This window comes from Anolis sagrei, chromosome 5, assembly GCF_037176765.1.
Source record: "Anolis sagrei isolate rAnoSag1 chromosome 5, rAnoSag1.mat, whole genome shotgun sequence".
In the NCBI taxonomy this organism is placed as follows: domain Eukaryota; kingdom Metazoa; phylum Chordata; class Lepidosauria; order Squamata; family Dactyloidae; genus Anolis; species Anolis sagrei.
Window position 1 is genome coordinate 197879584 of NC_090025.1, and position 22084 is coordinate 197901667.

Here is a 22084-nt window from a genome sequence, read left to right on the forward strand (position 1 = left end):
TGTGGGTTTTTTCGGGCTATAGAGCCATGTTCTAGAGGCATTTCTCCTGACGTTTCGCCTGCATCTATGGCAAGCATCCTCAGAGGTAGTGAGGTCTGTTGGAAGTAGGAAAAATGGGTTTATATATCTGTGGAATGGCTGGGGTGGGGCAAGGAGCTCTTCCCTGCTGCAGTTAGGTGTGAATGTTCAGCTGATCACCTTCATTAGCATTTGAAGGCCTGCCTGCGCCTGGGAAAATCTGTTGCTGGGAGGTGTTAATCTGTGCCTGGTTTTATAGATGCAGGCGAAACGTCAGGAGAAATGCCTCTAGAACATGGCTCTATAGCCCGAAAAAACCCACAAGAACCTAGTGATTCCAGCCATAAAAGCCTTCGACAATACAAGGAGATATTCTCAGAGGTGTATGCTCAGAAAAGGATTTATTATTATCTCAGGGGAAGAGGAACAGCAAAGAAGACAAAAGGCTGACAGAGGCGAACACCCCAACCCAACCCACCCATGTGCTTTGTTGCCCTTCTTCTCATCTTCATGTCCCACATGGACAACTATAGATTCAGCCAGGGGAGGAGGTCCTTCATTAGAAGAGGTTTGCTCTGAGCCTGGAAGTTTGTTCCATGCCCAAGCGAGGAGGTGGCTCTGGAGAGGCACACCTTTTGCCGTGGAAGGAAGAGCAGGCTGGGATTCACCTTTGAGCTGGATTTACAAAGCAAACTGGGATTATAGAGTTGGAGGAATCAAAACTAGGGAAAGGTACAGACATTGCGCAATACATGGGAAGAAAAGAACATTGCAATTGTGTTTTGAGAGAGATCCCCAGGAACAGGAGAAGGTCCAGAGCAGGCTGGGATTCACCTTCTTTGAGCTGCATTTACGAAGCAAACTGGGATTATAGACTGGGAGGAATCAAAACTAGGGAAAGGTACAGACATTGGGCAATACATGGGAAGAAAACAACATTGCAATTGTGTTTTGAGAGAGATCCCCAGGAACAGGAGAAGGTCCAGGTTGCTTCTTGATGCTGGAGAAGTTTGGGAGATTTGCCGTGTTGCTAGAGGCAGCCTTCTTCCCCTGGATCTCAAGGGATGTCCTCTCTTCATGACCCGTGTTGTTGAGGCCTAGTTTGCTGCTGAGAACTTGCACACGTATGGATATAAGCTGTAGCAGCTTTGCTGTGACCACCTGACGGGAACTGTAAGGCAAAGGGACAAAAGAGGGGACAATGATAAAAAGGGGTTGCTGTAGGTTTTTTCGGGCTCTATGGCCATGTTCTAGAGGCATTCTCTCCTGACATTTCGCCTGCATCTATGGCAAGCATCCTCAGAGGTAGTGAGGTCTGTTGGAAATAGGAAAATTGGGTTTATATATCTGTGGAATGGCCAGGGTGGGACAAAGGACTCTTGTCTGCTGGAGCTGGGTGTGAATGTTTCAACTGACCACCTTGATTAGCATTTGATGGCCTGGCAGTGCCTGGGGCAAACGTTTGTTGAAAAGTGATTAGATGTCCCTGATTGTTTCCTCTCTGGGTTTATATATCTGTGGAATGACCAGGGTAGGACAAAGGACTATTGTCTGTTGGAGCTAGGTGTGGTTTCAACTGACAACCTTAATTAGCAACATTCCAACAACCACCATGTCAGGCTACCCAGAGAAGCCATTGAAATCCACAAGCATGTGGACAATTGCAACAGAAAGGAGGAAACCATGAAAAGGAACACAATCTGGCTACCAGTATTAAAAAAAACTCTAAAATTACAACAGCACAACAACAGAGAGGAAACAATCAGGGACATCTAATCACTTCTCAACAAAGGTTTGCCCCAGGCACTGCCAGGCCATCAGATGCTAGTCAAGGTGGCCAGTTGAAACATTCACACCTAGCTCCAGCAGACAAGAGTCCTTTGCCCCACCCTGGTCATTCCACAGATATATAAACCCATTTTCCTAGTTCCAACAGACCTCACTACCTCTGAGGATGCTTGCCATAGATGCAGGCGAAATGTCAGGAGAGAATGCCTCTAGAACATGGCCATATAGCTCGAAAAAACCTACAACAACCCAGTGATTCTGGCCATGAAAGCCTTCGACAATACAATGATAAAGATGCTCTCATATCCCCCTCTCAACTCATGATGTCCTAACCAAGCAGCAGAGAGTTTCTCTACTCCCAGGAATTGATGGGAACTGCAGTATCTTCACTCACTTCTTGAGACCATTCCTACCCACGCCAATGAGTGATCAAGCTCAAACTTGGCATACAGAGCCCACATAACCCATTGTACATCCTGCTGTGGCTTATGGGATGATGGACCATGGATCATGCGTGGGACTTGCAGTACCTTCACTCACTTCCTGAGACCACTGTGACACACACACCAACAACTGGATGAGAGCTAACAAATTGAAATTGAATCCAGACAAGACAGAGGTCCTACTGGTCAGTCACAAGGCCGAACAGGGCATAGGGTTACAGCCTGTGCTGGACGGGGTCACACTCCCCCTGGAGACGCAGGTTCGCAGCTTGGGAGTGATCCTGGACTCACAGCTGAGCCTGGAACCCCAGGTCTCAGCTGTGGCCGGGAGAGCTTTTGCACAACTAAAACTTGTGCACCAGTTGCGCCCATACCTCGGGAAGTCTGATCTGGCCACGGTGGTCCACGCTCTTGTTACATCCCGAATAGACTACTGCAACGCTCTCTACGTGGGGTTGCCCTTGAAGACTGTTCGGAAACTTCAACTAGTCCAACGAGCGGCAGCCAGATTGCTCACCGGAGCGACATACAGGGAGCATACCACCCCCCTGTTATGCCAGCTCCACTGGCTGCCGATTCAGTTCCGAGCACAATTCAAGGTGCTGGTTTTGACCTACAAAACCCTATACGGTTCCGGTCCAGTGTATCTGTCCGAACGTATCTCCCTCTATGTCCCACCCCGGAGTCTGAGATCATCTGGGGAGGCCCTGCTCTCGACCCCACCACTGTCACAAGTGAGGCTGGTGGGGACGAGGAGCAGGGCTTTCTCAGTGGTGGCCCCCCACCTGTGGAACTCACTCCCGGGGGAGATTAGGGCATCATCATCCCTCCTCGCCTTCAGGAGGAGGGTGAAAACCTGGTTATGGGACCAGGCCTTTGGGCACTCTGGCAATTAAATCAGTCAATCAGGCAGGTAAGACCAGCAGGATGGATGAATGGAACGAAAAACTAGATCTAGGTGTTAACAAACACTGACCATGTAAGAGGAGAAACTGGGTTTGTATTTGGTTTTAATGATTTTATTGATTTTATGGTATATTGTATGCATGTCAACTGTGAATTGTTGTAATTTTGTGTAATTTTGTGTATGATTGTTTATGATGCAGGCATCAAATTGTGCCTTGCTCCTGTAAGCCGCCCTGAGTCCCCTTCGGGGTGAGAAGGGCGGGGTAAAAGAACCCCCAAATAAATAAATAAATAAAACTGATTGAGATCAAACTTTGCACATAGAGCCCCTATGACCCACTCTACATCCTGGTGCAGTTTGGAGGGGGGAAGGGCTATGAATGATGGGACTTTCATATGGGAGTTGTAGGTAACCCACACCCACTCAACCCAGCTGACATTGGATCTAGGTTCAATTTGGATCACAGACAAACAATGCCTTTCTCAAATAACCTGGGCACCGCTGAGTAGCCAAGCTAGGAATTTGCCTGGCAATTGCCTCTATACGCACCTGTTGGCTGCTGCATATTGACGAGTGCAATGCACTGGTTGGATGTGCTGGTGAAGGGTTTCCTGCCGTCCCAAAGAGCAGATCCAGGAGGGTATGCCAAGCCGTCAGTCCATTCCCACTTGACCTTTTGTGCATTCAGTGGCAGAGAGAAAAGCACATTTTAATGAATGGAGGGGGGCTCAAAGTCAGCAGAGGGAGTAAGAGGTTTCCATTCATAGAATCATAGAATCCAAGAGTTGGAAGAGACCTCCTGGGCCATCCAGTCCAACCCCATTCTGCCAAGAAGCAGGAATATTGCATTCAAATCACCCCTGACAGATGGCCATCCAGCCTCTGTTTAAAAGCTTCCAAAGAAGGAGTCTCCACCACACTCCGGGGCAGAGAGTTCCACTGCTGAACGGCTCTCACAGTCAGGAAGTTCTTCCTCGTGTTCAGATGGAATCTCCTCTCTTGTAGTTTGAAGACATTGCTCCATTGCGCCCTAGTCTCCTGGGAAGCAGAGAAGCTTGTTCCCTCCTCCCTGTGGCTTCATCTCACATATTTCTACATGGCTCTCCTGTCTCCTCTCAGCCTTCTCTTCTTCAGGCTAAATATTCCCAGCTCCTTAAGCCGCTCCTCATAGGGCTTGTTCTCTAGGCCCTTGATCATTTTGGTCGCCCTCCTCTGGACACATTCCAGCTTGTCAATCTCTCTCTTGAATTGTGGTGCCCAGAATTGGACACAATATTCCAGGTGTGGTCTAACCAAAGTGGAATAGAGCATGGGGAGCATGACTTCCCTAGATCTAGATACTAGGCTCCTCTTGATGCAGGCCAACATCCCATTGGCTTTTTTTTGCCACCACATCACATTCCTGGCTCATGTTTAACTTGTTGTCCACGAGGACTCCAAGATCTTTTTCACACGTACTGCTCTCGAGCCAGGCATTGTCCCCCATTCTGTCTCTTTGCATTTCGTTTTTCCTGCCAAAGTGGAGTATCTTGCATTTGTCCTTGTTGAACTTCATTTTGTTAGTTTTGGCCCATCATCTCTCTAATCTGTCAAGATCGTTTTGAATCCTGCTCCTGTCCTCTGGACTATTGGCTATCCCTCCCAATTTGGTGTCGTCTGCAAACTTGATGATCCTGCCTTCTCACCCTTCATCTAAGTCATTAATAAAGATGTTGAACAGGACCGGGCCCAGGACGGAACCCTGCTTGTGGCCCTCCACTCGTCACTTCTTTCCAGGATGAAGAGGAGGAAGCATTGGGGAGAATGACCCTCTGGGTTCGTCCATTTAACCAATTACAGATCCATCTCACCGTAGTTTTTCCTCGCCCACATTGGACTAGTTTCCTTGCCAGAAGGTCATGGGGGACCTTGTCAAAGAAGGCCTTCCTCAAATCCAGGTACGCCACATCTACGGCATTCCCCGCAACTACCCAGCTTGTAACTCTATCAAAAAAAGGGATGCAATGGAGCCATGGCTTCAAACTACAGGAAAGGAAGGATATTCCACCTGAACATGAGGAAGAACTTCCAGACTGTGAGAGCTGTTCAGCAGTGGAACTCTCTTCCCTGGAGTATGGTGGAAGCTCTTTCTATGGAGGCTTTAAAACAGAGGCTTGATGTCCATCTGTTGGGGGTGTTTTGAATGCTTCTTGGCAGAAAGGGATTGGACTGGATGGCCCACGGGGTCTCTTTCAACTCTAGAAATCTACGTTTCTATGATTCTATGAAAGTGGAGGCCCCCCTCGCAATGTCTTCCAGTGGTTCTTGCTCACCGAGGATTGAGGTGTGGCGTGGAAACCAATCCAGACTCCGGATGGGTTGCTAGTTTTCTTGATGTATTTGGAAATAATATTTTCTTCTGCTTTTGACTGAATGGAAGCTAAGTGACCGTCTCGCCAATACTCGCAGTAATCCTGCATGGAGAGAGGGAGAAAACATCAAATATGGTTTGAGAGCAGGCTCACCGGGTCAGGCCCTCAATCCTCGGTCTCTTTGCCAGAAACCCAAGCGGTCTTCCCAGTAAAGAGGAAAGGAAGCCCAGTTGCAGGAGGCAAGGCTCCAAACGAAATAAGGGCTTCATTCAAGTCTTCTTTCAGCCCAAATCAGTGACTTCTTTACCTTGCAAATGGTCACCTTGGATCTCCAAGGGTTCCAGAATGAGGTCTTGGCCACAGTCCCATTGGCTTGTACCAACTAAGGGGGACTCATGGGTTAAACTGATGGAGTTTGGTTGGTGATAGAATAAACAGGAGTGGGGAGAGAGGGCATCCCTGTCTGGAGCCCTTAGTTATGGAAAATCTTTCAGTCCTTTGGTTGTTGATTTGTAATCTTGCTGTTTGTTCTGTATATATTGCCTGGATTGCGTTTTGAAAGGAGAAACCTATATCTAGCTCTTGTAATAATGTCTTGAAGAAGTTCCAATGTAGCCTATCGAAGGCTTTCTCCGCATCTAAGGAAAGCCAGGCTACTTCTTTCTGGATATTTATATCATAATATTCTATGGTGTTTATAATTGATCTTATGTTGTCCTTTACTCCTCTTTGTGGTAAAAATCCTGCTTGATCGTCCCCAATCCAGTCCTTTAAGAAACTTTTGAGTCTTTTAGCTAAGATGTTTGTGTAGATTTTGTAATCGGTATTTAGTAGGGAAATTGGTCTATAGTTGTTCATTTCTTGTAGGTCCGAATTTTCTTTGCCGATTAATACTATGTCCGCTTCTTTCCATGTATCTGGTATTTTACCCTCTTGCAGTGCTAGGTTCATTATTTTTCTTAGAAAGGGAGTGAGTTCTTCTTTCATTGTTTTGTAGAAGGCTGCGGAATACCCATCTGGGCCTGGTGCTTTGGTTGGTAACACCCAATGGAGTTTGGTTGGTAACACCCAATGGCTCAGTTCTTAAAACATTTCTATTGGCCATTTTTAGCTAACCTCTGAGAGATGTTGACCACAGCACCCCCCTGGTATACCTCCAGATGGTTCCATACAATTGAACTGGATACTTTAAATCATCCCACCTGATGACAATTCTTCAAGTATATCATAGGTGACCCCAAAAGAAACATTCTATACTCGCAGTAAGAACTAACAGAGCACATTTTAATCCAATCAGCAAATGGGGAAATCAGTAAAAGTCAAACCCACAATTTATTTTATTTATTTATTTCATTCACTTATACCCCGCCCTTCTCACCCCGAGGGGGACTCAGGGCGGCTTACAGGGAGGGCACAATTAGATGCCCAAATCACAGAACAGGTAATCCAAAAATATAACAATTCAGCAGTTAGATTAAAACATCAATACACAATAAAATCATAAATCCTAAAACAATCTCATGTCAGAGTCCATATATCAGAGTCCATACATCCGTTCTATTCCATTTGTTCTTGTCTATCGCCAGGTCCTTGAGTTAGTTGTCAGAGTGACCAAAAGCTTGGTCCCACATCCAGGTCTTTAGTTTTTTCCTAAATGCTAGAAGGGAAGTCGCCGATCTGATCTCCCCGGGGAGTGAGTTCCACAGGCGGGGGGCCGCCACTGAGAAGGCCCTGCTCCTCGTCCCCGCCAGCCTCACTTGTGCCACTGGCGGGGTCGAGAGCAGGGCCTCCCCAGAAGATCTTAAACTACGAGGTGGGATGTAGAGGGAGATCCGTTCGGACAAGTACACTGGGCCGGAACCGTATAGGGTTTTATAGGTCAAGACCAGCACCTTAAATTGTGCTCGGAGCCAGTGGAGCTGACGCAACAGGGGGGTGGTGTGCTCCCTGTACGCCGCTCCGGTGAGCAATCTGGCTGCTTCTCGCTGGACTAGTTGAAGTTTCCGAGCAGTCTTTAAAGGCAGCCCCACGTAGAGTGCGTTGCAGTAATCTAGCCGGGATGTGACAAGAGTGTGGACCACCGTGGCCAGATCCAACTTCCCAAGGTACGGGCGCAGCTGGCGCACAAGTTTTAATTGTGCGAAAGCTCTCCCGGCCACCGCTGAGACCTGGGGTTCCAGGCTCAGCGATGAGTCCAGGATCACTCCCAAGCTGCGAACCTGCGTCTTCAGGGGGAGTGGAACCGCATCCAACACAGGCTGTAACCCTATACCCTGTTCGGCCTTCCGACTGACCAGTAGGACCTCTGTCTTGTCTGGATTCAATTTCAATTTGTTAGCTCTCATCCAGTCCGACACAGCGGCTAAACACCGGTTCAAGGTCTGGACAGCCTCCTTGGTGACAGGTGAGAAGGAGTTGTATGGATTTTATAACATCACTGTGCCTGGGAGTTCTTTTCCCTTCTAGAAAGATCTGGACCATTCAATATCCTCCTTGGGTTCGCTTAACTGGGGTTGTTGGGTTAAAATCTGGCACATACCTCAGCATCTTCCCAGGAGAGAGGATCACTCAGATATTCATAGCACATTTTTCGGTAGTAAAGAGTCCCAGCAGGACATGGGGACCGAGGGCGAGGTAACGACAGATCCCTGACCCCTGCAAGAGACCCCGGATCCCTTTTAGAAAAGAAGAATAGGCATGCCCGCTTCTTAATGTCCCTAAACAGAGGCATGAGTTCATAGAATCCTAGAGTTGGAAGAGACCTCCTGGGCCATCCAGTCCAACCCCATTCTGCCAAGAAGCAGGAATATTGCATTCAAAGCACCCCTGACAGATGGCCAATCCATCCAACATATTCTAGCTCATCATTTCTCATGCTTGGTATAATTAAATTGCATTGCTTCTAATTTATTCCCATTTATCTTCAATCCAGTCACCCATTCAAATTCTGTTAAATGTTTCTTAATTATCTCCACTTTCTTCATTATCTCCTTAATCGTTATCAATGTGTCATCTGCAAATAAGCTAATTTTTCCTAACTTTGTTCCCATGCCTTCTAATTCATTGTCTTTTTCTATTACATTGACCAACAATTCCATAACCATCACAAATAATATTTATTTATTTATTAAGCCCAACTGCTCACTGGAGGGAAGGAGACTAGAGACAAAGTTGACGTACTTTGGCCACATCATGAGGCATGAGACAGCAAAGCCTAGAGAAGGGAATGATGCTGGGGAAAGTGGAAGGCAAAAGGAAGAGGGGCCGACCAAGGGCAAGATGGATGGATGGCATCCTTGAAGTGACTGGACTGACCTTGAGGGAGCTGGGGGTGGTGACGGCCGACAGGGAGCTCTGGCGTGGGCTGGTCCATGAGGTCACGAAGAGTCGGAGACGACTGAACGAATGAACAACAACAACAACACTTGTATACCACCTTTCTCAGCCTATCGGCAACTCAAGGCAGTTTAAAACAAGTCAGTACACATAATAGCAAAATACAGATTAAGCATTAAAACAATAAAAACAATAGAAACAATAAAACCAACATCAATTATCATCTGCATCTCCTAGTTGAAATGTTGTCCAAATTCCATTGTCAAGTGATTCCATTTCCTATGTTGGTTAGTCTGCATTTGTAAACACTTGCTCATATAACCATGTCTTAACTTATCTCTGAAATGTTAGGAGTGAAGGAACCAATCTAATCTCCTTAGGGAGGGCGTTCCATAGCCGAGGGGCCACCACAGGGAAGGCCCTGTCTCTCGTCCCTACCAAACGTAATATGGGAGACATGGGACATCCTTGCCTTGTGCCCTGTGTTATTTTTATCTCTCCAGCGATTCATAGAATCATAGAATCATAGAATCAAAGAGTTGGAAGAGACCTCCTGGGCCATCCAGTCCAACCCCATTCTGCCAAGAAGCAGGAATATTGCATTCAAATCACCCCTGACAAATGGCCATCCAGCCTCTGCTTAAAAGCTTCCAAAGAAGGAGCCTCCACCACACTCCGGGGCAGAGAGTTCCACTGCTGAACGGCTCTCACAGTCAGGAAGTTCTTCCTCATGTTCAGATGGAATCTCCTCTCTTGTAGTTTGAAGCCATTGTTCCATTGCGTCCTAGTCTCCAAGGAAGCAGAAAACAAGCTTGCTCCCTCCTCCTCCCTGTGGCTTCCTCTCACATATTTATACATGGCTATTATATCTCCTCTCAGCCTTCTCTTCTTCAGGCTAAACATGCCCAGTTCCCTGAGCCGCTCCTCATAGGGCTTGTTCTCCAGACCCTTGATCATTTTAGTCGCCCTCCTCTGGACACATTCCAGCTTGTCCATATCTCTCTTGAATTGTGGTGCCCAGAATTGGACACAATATTCCAGATGTGGTCTAACTAAAGCAGAATAGAGGGGTAGCATTACTTCCTTAGATCTAGACTCTAGGCTCCTCTTGATGCAGGCCAAAATCCCATTGGCTTTTTTGCCATCCTATTCCAAATTTGTTCATGATTATTTGAATAGTCAGCTCTAACCCATCATTATGGGGATGTATACCATTGAATGGATGGATGCCACTTGACTTGCTATGACTCAATACTATGGAACCCTCTTTATAGGTCTTTTGCCTTCTGCCCTTCCCCAAACTGCAACTCACCAAACAACATGATTGAGCCATGACAGCCCAAGGAGTGTCAGACTGCATTTATTCTCCCGTGCTTTGTCCAAGCCCCAATGCTTACCTTCCGTGGAGGGGCTAAAGGCCAGGCAGCCCAGGAGGCAGAGCCCAAAATAGAACACTGGTGCCATCTTTGGTTCTTCTGGAAAAGAACAACAAGCATGAAAAGTCCACACTGCGTTGCTGTAAGTTTTTTTGGGCTATTACTTACTTACTTACTTACTTAGGCGATTCCTCGTTGGACGAGTAAGATGGTCTTCCATCATGGGTTTCCTTGTGGGTCCGTATGTGGCTGTGGAGCCCTATTCTTGAGAGATGGGCCAAAACTAACAAAATGAAGTTCAACAGTGACAAATGCAAGATACTCCACTTTGGCAGGAAAAATGAAATGCAAAGATACAGAATGGGGGACAATGCCTGGCTCGAGAGCAGGACGTGTGAAAAAGATCTTGGAGTCCTCGTGGACAACAAGTTAAACATGAGCCAGGAATGTGATGTGGCGGCAAAAAAAGGCAATGGGATTTTGGCCTGCATCAAGAGGAGCATAGTGTCTAGATCTAGGGAAGTAATGCTACCCCTCTATTCCGCTTTGGTTAGACCACATCTGGAATATTGTGTCCAATTCTGGGCACCACAATTCAAGAGAGATATTGACAAGCTGGAATGTGTCCAGAGGAGGGCGACTAAAATGATCAAGGGTCTGGAGAACAAGCCCTATGAGGAGCGGCTTAGGGAACTGGGCATGTTTAGCCTGAAGAAGAGAAGGCTGAGAGGAGATATGATAGCCATGTATAAATATGTGAGAGGAAGCCACAGGGAGGAGGGAGCAAGCTTGTTTTCTGCTTCCTTTTAGACTAGGACGCAAGGGAACAATGGCTTCAAACTACAAGAGAGGAGATTCCATCTGAACATTAGGAAGAACTTCCTGACTGTGAGAGCCGTTCAGCAGTGGAACTCTCTGCCCCGGAGTGTGGTGGAGGCTCCTTCTTTGGAAGCTTTTAAGCAGAGGCTGGATGGCCATCTGTCAGGGGTGATTTGAATGCAATATTCCTGCTTCTTGGCAGAATGGGGTTGGACTGGATGGCCCATGAGGTCTCTTCCAACTCTTTGATTCTAGGATTGTATTCTATGATTCTTGCTCTGCATCTTCTTCCGCAGTGAGGGCATTGGTTTCCAGGTGGAAGGCGGTCTTGGCCGGGGTTGGCTTGACGCGCCTTCCTCTTGGAGGGCACCTTTTCTAGCCCCCTCCCCATGTGGGGTGAGCAGAGTGGGTCCTCAAAAGGACTGTTCAGTCGCGGATACAGCTGACAAACTACTCAACTGCCTCGGACCTTGAGGTAGAACGACTGAGTCCGTACCCACCGCCCGTGTGCCAGTCTGTGACGAGGGGCTTCCAGGTTTCACAGTCCTGCCCCCGTCGCCACTCGCTGATCGCCATGGGGCTTTGGTTGCTTGGTTTTTGTTTTCTTTGGAAGACGCCTGTGCGTGGGTTTTTTTAATGTGTGGAATCATAGAATCATAGAATCAAAGAGTTGGAAGAGACCTCCTGGGCCATCCAGTCCAACCCCATTCTGCCAAGAAGCAGGAATATTGCATTCAAATCACCCCTGACAAATGGCCATCCAGCCTCTGCTTAAAAGCTTCCAAAGAAGGAGCCTCCACCACACTCTTCCATGCAGGTAAAGCACAATCAAAGCACCCCTGACAGATGGCCATCCAGCGCCTCCAAGGAAGGAGCTTCCACTACACTCTGAGGCAGAGAGTTCCAACTATTCTTACAACCAGAAAGTTCTTCCTAATGTTCAATGGAATCTCCTTTCCTGTCATTTGAACCAATGGCTCCATTGAGTTCTAGTCTCCAGGGCAGCAGAAAGGAAGACTGCTCCCTCTTCCTAATGGTATCCTTCCACATATGTAAACATGGCTCCTCTCATATCTCCTCTCAACCTTATCTTCTGCAGTTCTTTCAGATGCTCCTCAGAGGGATTCATGGTCTCCAGACCTTTGATCATAGAATCCTAGAATCCTAGAGTTGGAAGAGACCTCCTGGGCCATCCAGTCCAACCCCATTCTGCCAAGAAGCAGGAATATTGCATTCAAATCACCCCTGACCGATGGCCATCCAGCTTCTGTTTCAAAGCTTCCAAAGAAGGAGCCTCCACCACACTCTGGGGCAGAGAGTTCCACTGCTGAACGGCTCTCACAGTCAGGAAGTTCTTCCTAATGTTCAGATGGAATCTCCTCTCTTGCAGTTTGAAGCCATTGTTCCATTGCGTCCTAGTCTCCAGGGAAGCAGAAAACAAGCTTGCTCCCTCCTCCTCCCTGTGGCTTCCTCTCACATATTTATACATGGCTATCATATCTCCTCTCAGCCTTCTCTTCTTCAGGCTAAACATGCCCAGTTCCCTAAGCCGCTGCACAACTGATCAACACACAGTCTTCACAGATGAGGTTCCACTGGTGATGTAGTTTCACACAATGACTGTGGCTTCTCAGTCTGTTGCAGCCTTCTTCCGCCTTCGCAGCCGTTGTAACATGTGCCATGTTATCCTCCGCCTGCTCCGCCGTTGAGGTCTTTGGGTCTTCGGACTGTGCTTGGTCTGGGACCTCCCCCGCAGCCACTCCTGGGAGCGCACAACTCCAGTTGTTGTGCCTACAGGTTCATCGGAACGCGCAAGCCCCCTCACCACGACAAGGTGACAGTCCATCATGTTCTAGAGGCATTCTCTCCTGACGTTTTGCCTGCTTGCCAGGATGCTTGCCATAGATGCAGGCGAAACGTCAGGAGAGAATGCCTCTAGAACATGGCCATAGAGCCCGAAAAAACTTACAGCAACTGGCCATGAAAGCCTTCAACAATACATAGTCTCCACTATCTCCTCCTCCAAGGAAACCAACCAGGATGTCATACTGGACTCAGTTCTTACGTTTCCGAACTGAACTGAAGGTTAAGGTTGGATTCATGAATGCACTTCCACGTGTCCTTTCTCATATTTCAGAACAAGAAACAACATGATATGTACATGTACATTTCTCCCTGAGGTTGCTATGGCTGGCAAAGGAGGGGAGTGGCTATTAATCCACTAAATGTTGAGCAGGACCGGGACCTTGGATTGATTCCCAACCACTGTGATTAAGGTGAGCCCACACCATTTGGACGCTGGGATTAAGCTGCACACAGGGACCTTCCAAGAGTGAAATGTGTCCAGAGGAGGGCGACTAAAATGATCAAGGGTCTGGAGAACAAGCCATATGAGGAGCGGCTTAAGGAGCTGGGCATGTTTAGCCTGAAGACGAGAAGGCTGAGAGGAGATATGATAGCCATGTATAAATATGTGAGAGGAAGCCACAGGGAGGAGGGAGCAAGCTTCCTTTCTGCTTCCTTGGAGACTAGGGTTTGGAGAACAAGCCCTATGAGGAGCGGCTTAAGGAGCTGGGCATGTTTAGCCTGAAGACGAGAAGGCTGAGAGGAGATATGATGAGAGCCATGTATAAATATGTGAGAGGAAGCCACAGGGAGGAGGAGGGAGCAAGCTTCCTTTCTGCTTCCCTGGAGATTAGGACACAATGGAGCCATGGCTTCAAACTACAAGAGAGGAGATTCCATCTGAATATGAGGAAGAACTTCCTGACTATGAGAGCTGTTCAGCAGTGGAACTCTCTGCCCCGGAGGGAGTGTGGTGGAGGCTCCTTCTTTGGAGGCTTTTAAACAGAGGCTGGATGGCTATCTGTCAGGGGTGCTTTGAATGCAATATTCCTGCTTCTTGGCAGAATGGGGTTGGACTGGATGGCCCATGAGGTCTCTTCCAACTCTTTGATGATTCAATGATTCTATGACTAAAATGATCCAGGGTCTGGAGAACAAGCCATATGAGGAGCGGCTTAAAGAGCTGGGCATGTTTAGCCTGAAGAAGAGAAGGCTGAGAGGAGATATGATGAGAGCCATGTATAAATATGTGAGAGGAAGCCACAGGGAGGAGGAGGGAGCAAGCTTGTTTTCTGCTTCCCTGGAGACTAGGACGCAAGGGAACAATGGCTTCAAACTACAAGAGAGGAGATTCCATCTGAACATTAGGAAGAACTTCCTGACTATGAGAGCTGTTCAGCAGTGGAACTCTCTGCCCCGGAGCGTGGTGGAGACTCCTTCTTTGGAAACTTTGAAACAGAGGCTGGATGGCCATCTGTCAGGGGTGATTTGAATGCAATATTCCTGCTTCTTGGCAGAATGGGGTTGGACTGGATGGCCCAGGAGGTCTCTTCCAACTCTAGGATTCTATGATTCTAGGTGTTTTGGACTTCAGCTCCTACCATTCTTAACAACAAGTGACCTGGTTGGGATTTCTGGGAGTTGAGGTCCAAAATACTTGGTCATGCCTGGACTAGATGGCCCAAGCGGTCTCTTGATTCTCTGATTCTCCCCACCTCTCCCAGTTGTCTTCCCTCTCTCCCCTGCAGTTTTCATGGCAACCTTGATCTCCTCATTCCTTCTTTCCTCTTTTTTTTTTCCTTTTTATCCTCCACTTCTTCATCCTCATCCTTCTTCCCCTTCTAGCACCCCACTCCCTGTTTCTCCACTCCTCCAAAGCAAAACCCTTCTAAATAATTTGACAGGCATGCATTAGATTCTCACCATTTTAAAGTCACACATATGCCATTAAACACACATGAGTAGACCTGCATTAACACAACTGGTCTCTACTTTGGCCTCTATTACAGAGGTGATCATTTATCATCATCATCTCCTCTTTCCCCCTAAAGTTTTGGGTGCATCTATATTGTAGAATGAATGCGTTTTGACACCACTTTGACTGGCACGACCAAGAGCACTGGTGCATTACCAAACTACAACTCCCAGGATACTATTGCATTGAGCCATGGCAGTCCAAGTGGTATCACACTGCATTTAACTCTACAGTGGAGATGCACCTTAGAATCATAGAATCATAGAATCCTAGAGTTGGAAGAGACCTCCTGGGCCATCCAGTCCAACCCCATTCTGCCAAGAAGCAGGAATATTGCCTTCAAATCACCCCTGACAGATGGCCATCCAGCCTCTGTTTAAAAGCTACCAAAGAAGGAGCCTCCACCACACTCCGGGGCAGAGAGTTCCACCGCTGAATGGCTCTCACAGTCAGGAAGTTCTTCCTCATGTTCAGATGGAATCTCCTCTCTTGTCGTTTGAAGCCATTGTTCCATTGCGTCCTAGTCTCCAAGGAAGCAGAAAACAAGCTTGCTCCCTCCTCCTCCCTGTGGCTTCCTCTCACATATTTATTATACATGGCTATCATATCTCCTCTCAGCCTTCTCTTCTTCAGGCTAAACATGCCCAGCTCGTTAAGCCACTCCTCATAGGGCTTGTTCTCCAGACCTTTTATCATTTTAGTCGCTCTCCTCTGGACACATTCCAGCTTGTCAATATCTCTCTTGAATTGTGGTGCCCAGAACTGGACACAATGCTTGCTTAGCATTGTTTTGTCGAAGGCTTTCATGGCTGGAATCACTGGGTTGTTGTAGGATTTTTCAGGCTATATGGCCATGGTCTAGAGGCATTCTCTCCTGACATTTCGCCTGCATCTATGGCAAGCATCCCAAGATGTAGTGAGGTCTGTTGGAACTAGGAAAAAAGGTTTATATATCTGTGGAAAGACCAGGGTGGGACAAAGGACTCTTGTCTGATGGAGCTAAGTATGACTGCTAGACCACTCTCATAACCACCATGTCAGACTATACAGAGAAGCCATTGAAATACACAAGCGTCTGGACAATTTCAACAGAAAGGAGGAAACCATGAAAATGAACAAAATCTGGCTACCAGTATTAAAAATACCTCTAAAATTACAACAGCAAAACAACAGAGAGGAAACAAACAAGGACATCTAATCAGTCTCAACAAAAGATTGCTCCAGGCACAGCCAGGCCTTCAAATGCTAATCAAGGTGGTCAATTGAAACATTCACATCTAGCTCCAGCAGACAGGAGTCCTTTGTCCCACCCTGGTCATTCCACAGATATATAAACCCACTGTCCTATTTCCAACAGACCTCACTACCTCTGAGGATGCTTGCCATAGATGCAGGCGAAACGTCAGGAGACAATGCCTCTAGAACATGGCCATATAGCGTGAAAAAACCTACAACAACCCATTTGCTTAGCATTGTCGTAATGAGAACTAACAACCTATGCAAACACATTCCACCCCATCCAAAAGTTATTTTACTGCCAAAGGGAAGAATGGTGGATACACCAAAGGGAATTGTTCTCACCTCTGAAAGGAAGTGCAGTCTAAGGTTCCGCACTTTCCAGGCTGGGTTTTTATGTACTCAGCAACTTGGTCCACCTGCCCCACACCTTCCCATGGGAATGCAGCATTTGCACCTGCAAGGAGAGCAGGCGTCCAACATGAAGGTCAAGGGAAGAAGATAGAGTCCTTACGGGATGGGAAAGCGATAAGGAGGGGCAGCTGCTGGCTCTCTACTTCCAGTCATGGGCAAGGTCAGAGCTATGAGATGGGGGGAGCCTATTTCCAGTAATGGCAAGGCCAGGTTCTCAAGATGGGTGAGCCTCGAAGCAAGAAAGCCTCCTTATTTCACTCACAAATTTCAAGCTTGTTTTCTGCTTCTCCAGAGACTAGGACACCATGGAGAAATGGACTCATGTCATGAAGATATTGACAAGCTGGAATGTGTCCAGAGGAGAGCGACTACAATGATCAAGGGTCTGGAGAACAAGTCCTATGAGGAGCGGCTTAAGGAGCTGGGCATGTTGAGCCTGAAGAAGAGAAGGCTGAGAGGAGATATGATGAGAGCCATGTACAAATATGTGAGTGGAAGGAGGGAGCAAGCTTGTTTTCTGCTTCCCTGGAGATTAGGACAAGGAATAATGACTTTTTCAATCACTTTGAAGCCTAGGTTCTTCTTATTGCAATTTCCAATTGACAAATGCAAGATACTCCACTTTGGCAGAAATGCAAAGATACAGAATGGGGGATGATGATGCCTGGCTCGAAAGCAGTAAATGTGGAAAAGATCTGGGAGTCCTCGTGGACAGGAAGTTAAACATGAGCCAGGAATGTGATGTGGCGGCAAAAAAAAAGCCAATGGGATTTTGGCCTGCATCAAGAGGAGCCTAGTGTCTAGATCTAGGGAAGTCATGCTCTCAAGCCAAGAGTTGGAAGAGACCTCCCGGGCCTCCTGGGCCAACCCCATTGTGCCAAGAAGCAGGAATATTGCATTCAAATCACCCCTGACAGATGGCCATCCAGCCTCCGCTTCAAAGCTTCCAAAGAAGGAGCCTCCACCACACCCCGGGGCAGAGAGTTCCACCGCTGAACAGCTCTCACAGTCAGGAAGTTCTTCCTCATGTTCAGATGGAATCTCCTTTCTTGTAGTTTGAAACCATTGCTCCATTGCGTCCTAGTCTCCAAGGAAGCAGAAAACAATCTTGCTCCCTCCTCCCTGTGGCTTCGTCTCACATACTTATACGTGGCTATCATATCTCCTCTCAGCCTTCTCTTCTTCTGGCTAAACATGCCCAGCTCATTAAGCCGTTCCTCATAGGGTTTGTTCTCCAGACCCTTGATCCTTTGAGTCGCCCTCCTCTGGACACATTCCAGCTTAGAGTCAATATCTCTCTTGAATTGTGGTGCCCAGAATTGGACACAGTATTCCAGATGTGGTCTGACCAAAGCAGAATAGAGCATGGGGAGCATGACTTCCTTAGATCTAGACACTATGCTCCTATTGATGCAGGCCAACATCCCATTGGCTTTTTTTGCCGCCACGTCACATTCCTGGCTCATGTTTAACTTGTTGTCCACGAGGACCCCAAGATCTTTTTCACACGTACTGCTCCCGAGCCAGGCATTGTCCCCCATTCTTTGGTGTATCTTTGCATTTCGTTTTTCCTGCCTAAGTGGAGTATCTTCCATTTGTCCCTGTTGAACATCATTGGCTTTATTTTTGCTGCCACATCACATTGTTGGCTCATGTTTAACTTGTTGTCCACAAGGACTCCAAGATCTTTTGCACAGATACATTGGTTAACAAACAAACAGGGGGGGGGGGGTTACATTTTTACTCAGCATTCACACCACATGTACACACATTCATCCTCATGCATCCAGATATTACCATATCCTTTCCTCCCTCCTTGGAGAAGCACCTTTGCAATGGTGTCCATTTATTTGTAGACTTTATAGATTGCTTTTTTTTAAATGTTGTGTTTTCAGAAAAGGATGGCAACTTGCAATAAAACCAGCCTGCATTGATGATCCTCTGTTTTGCATGTTTGCATAAGGATAAGCAGAGAAGCGGAGATCAAAGCCAGGGAAGAAGAAGTAGCAGACAAGACAGGATCCTTGTGGAGAGAAAGAATTTTCAGGGCTGGAGAAGAGAGATATTCTGGGCACCGCAATTCAAGAGAGATATTGACAAGCTGGAATGTGTCCAGAGGAGGGCGACTAAAATGATCAAGGGTCTGGAGAACAAGCCCTATGAGGAGCGGCTTAAGGAGCTGGGCATGTTTAGCTTGCAGAAGGGAAGGCTTAGAGGAGACATGATGGCCATGTATAAATATGTGAGAGGAAGCCACAGGGAGGAGGAGGGAGCAAGCTTGTTTTCTGCTTCCTTGGAGAGAGACTAGGACGCAATGGAACAATGGCTTCAAACTACAAGAGAGGAGATTCCATCTGAACACGAGGAAGAACTTCCTGACTGTGAGAGCCGTTCAGCAGTGGAACTCTCTGCCCCGGAGGGAGTGTGGTGGAGGCTCCTTCTTTGGAAGCTTTTAAACAGGGGCTGGATGTCCATCTGTCAGGGGTGCTTTGAATGCAATATTCCTGCTTCTTGGCTGAATGGGGTTGGACTGGATGGCCCAGGAGGTCTCTTCCAACTCTTTGATTCTAGGATTCTATGAAAGGGCAGGAGGCCAGATGTCAAGTGTGTCCTTGCAGGACCTCGGAGAGCGACATTCCTTAGACAGCATCTGTCAAAAGCCCTTGAGATGCTCCCAATGTTTGTTTGCAGGCTCCAGCCCCAGGTGCAGTTTTCCAGGAGCAGAGCCAAGGCTGATGTGGTTTGTTTTTGGTGCCGAAAGATAAGATAAAAGAGAAGTGGGGGATTCCCTATGGAGATATCGGCAATAAGGAAAAGCGTCCCGTATCCGCCATCTGTGTCTCTCCTTCCAAGGTGCTTCTGGGTTCCTCATCATGGTTTTTCATTTATAGATAATACTAGCTGAACCGGCTACGCGTTGCTGTGGCCAACCTTCCCTCCCTATTTTTCTTCTTTCTTTCTATCGATCCTTCCTTCCTTCCCTCCTTCTTCCCTTCCTCCCTCCCCCCACCTTTTCTTTTCCTTCCTCTTTGTCTCCTTCCTTCCTTCTCTCCTTCTTCCCTTCCTTCCCCCAACTTTTCCTTCCCTTCCTGTTTCTCCCCTTCCTTCCTTCCTTCCTTCCTTTCTCCCTTCCTTCCTTTCTTTCTTTCTTTCTTTCCTTCCTTGTTTCTTCCTCTCTTCCTTCCCCCCAACTTTTCTTTCCCTTTCTCTTTCTCCCCTTCCTTCCTTCCTTCCTTCCTTCCTTCCTTCCTTCCTTCCTTTTCTCCTTCTTCCCTTCCTTCCCCCAACTTTTCTTTCCCTTCCTCTTTCCCTCCTTCCTTCCTTCCTTCCTTCCTTCCTCCCTTCCTTCCTTTTCTCCTTCTTCCCTTCCTTCCCCCAACTTTTCTTTCCCTTCCTCTTTCCCTCCTTCCTTCCTTCCTTCCTTCCTTCTCTCCTTCTTCCCTTCCTTCCCCCAACTTTTCTTTCCCTTCCTCTTTCTCTCCTTCCTTCCTTTCTTTCCTTCCTTTTCTTCTTCCTCCCTTCCTTCCCCCCAACTTTTCTTTCCCTTCCTGTTTCTCTCCTTCCTTCCTTCCTTCCTTCCTTTCTCTACTTCATTCCTTTTCTTTTTCCTCTCTTCCTTCCCCGCAACTTTTATTTCCCTTCCTCTTTCTCTCCTTCTTTCCTTCCTTCCTTCCTTTCCTACCTTTTCTTCTTCCTCCCTTCCTCCCAACTTTTCTCTCCCTTCCTCTTTCTCTCCTTCCTTCCTTCCTTTCTTTCTTTCTTTCTTTCTCTCCTTCCTTCCTTTTCTTCTTCCTCCCTTCCTTCCCCCAACTTTTCTTCCCCTTCCCCTTTCTCTCCTTCCTTCCTTCCTTTCTCTCCTTCCTTCTCTTCTTCCTTCCTTCCAACCCAACTTTTCTTCCCCTTCCCCTTTCTCTCCTTCCTTCCTTCCTTTCTCTCCTTCCTTCTCTTCTTCCTTCCTTCCAACCCAACTTTTCTTTCCCTTCCTCTTTCTCTCCTTCCTTTCTTTCTTTCCTTCCTTTTCTTCTTCCTCCCTTCCTTCCCCCCAACTTTTCCTTCCCTTCCTGTTTCTCCCCTTCCTTCCTTCCTTCCTTCCTTCCTTTCTCCCTTCCTTCCTTTCTTTCTTTCCTTCCTTGTTTCTTTCTCTCTTCCTTCCCCCCAACTTTTCTTTCCCTTTCTCTTTCTCCCCTTCCTTCCTTCCTTCCTTCCTTCCTTCCTTCCTTCCTTTTCTCCTTCTTCCCTTCCTTCCCCCAACTTTTCTTTCCCTTCCTCTTTCCCTCCTTCCTTCCTTCCTTCCTTCCTTCCTTCCTTCCTTCTCTCCTTCTTCCCTTCCTTCCCCCAACTTTTCTTTCCCTTCCTCTTTCTCTCCTTCCTTTCTTTCTTTCCTTCCTTTTCTTCTTCCTCCCTTCCTTCCCCCCAACTTTTCTTTCCCTTCCTGTTTCTCTCCTTCCTTCCTTCCTTCCTTCCTTCCTTCCTTCCTTTCTCTACTTCATTCCTTTTCTTCTTCCTCTCTTCCTTCCCCGCAACTTTTATTTCCCTTCCTCTTTCTCTCCTTCTTTCCTTCCTTCCTTCCTTTCCTACCTTTTCTTCTTCCTCCCTTCCTCCCAACTTTTCTCTCCCTTCCTCTTTCTCTCCTTCCTTCCTTCCTTTCTCTCCTTCCTTCTCTTCTTCCTTCCAACCCAACTTTTCTTTCCCTTTCCCTTTCTCTCCTTCCTTCCTTCCTTCCTTCTCTTCTTCCTCCCTTCCTTCCCCCAACTTTTCTTTCCCTTCCTCTTTCTCTCCTTTCTTCTTTCCTTCCTTCCTTCCTTCCTTCCTTCCTTCCTTCCTTCCTTCCCTTCTCTCCTTCCTTCCTTCTCTCCTTCTTCACTTCCTTCCCCCAACTTCCTTCCCCCTTCCTTCCTTCTCTCCTTCTTCACTTCCTTCCCCCAACTTTTCTTTCCCTTTCTCTCTCTCTCCTTCCTTCCTTTCTCTCCTTCCTTCCTTCTCTACTTTCTCCCTTCCTTCCCCCAACTTTTCTTTCCCTTCCTCTTTCACTCCTTCCTTCCTTCCTTCTCTTCTTCCTCCCTTCCTTCCCCCAACTTTTCTTTCCCTCTTTTTCTCCTTCCTTCCTTCCTTCCTTCCTTCCTTCCTTCCTTCTCTCCTTCTTCCCTTCCTTTCCCCAACTTTTCTTTCCCTTCCTCTTTCTCTCCTTCCTTTTCTCCTTCCTCCCTTTCTCTCCTTCTTTCCTTCTCTTCTTCTTTCCTTGCCCCAACTTTTCTTTCCCTTCCTCTTTCTCCCCTTCCTTCCTTCCTTCCTTCCTTCCTTCCTTTCTCTCCTTCATTCTCTTCTTTCTCCTTTCCTTCCCCACAACTTTTCTTTCCCTTCCTCTTTCTCACTTTTCTTCCTTCTCTACCTTTTCTTGGACTACAACTCCCAGCAGTCCTCCTGATCTATCTATCTTCTACCTACCTACCTATCTCTATCTAATCTCTCTATCTGGAGGATTTCTGGGAGTTGCAATCCAAGAATAGGAAACTGGAAATCTGCAGGGATGGGGATGCTCTCAAAGAAATCCAAGGAGAAGAAAGCTTGCATCTTGG

The 22084-nt window shown here is 47.3% G+C and overlaps 1 protein-coding gene across 2 annotated transcripts; it reads right to left on the reverse strand.

The window, feature by feature from the left end:
* Positions 1 to 474: 474 nt before the first annotated feature.
* Positions 475 to 16501, reverse strand: LOC132772492 (lithostathine-1-beta-like). Of its 2 annotated transcripts, XR_010909983.1 has the most exons (7): positions 16440 to 16501; positions 10241 to 10318; positions 8047 to 8162; positions 5469 to 5609; positions 3706 to 3829; positions 853 to 1189; positions 475 to 686 (listed from the first exon to the last, which is right to left on the reverse strand). XR_010909983.1 is itself a non-coding variant. In XM_067468415.1 (6 exons), the coding sequence occupies exons 2-6, from the start codon at positions 10305 to 10307 to the stop codon at positions 1116 to 1118; spliced, it is 522 nt and encodes a 173-aa protein (XP_067324516.1). In that variant the 5' UTR covers positions 10308 to 10318; positions 16440 to 16501; the 3' UTR covers positions 840 to 1115. The 2 variants fall into 2 exon arrangements, 1 of the variants encoding a protein (XP_067324516.1); XM_067468415.1 differs by lacking the exon at positions 475 to 686 and having other exon boundaries at positions 840 to 1189.
* Positions 16502 to 22084: the final 5583 nt, after the last annotated feature.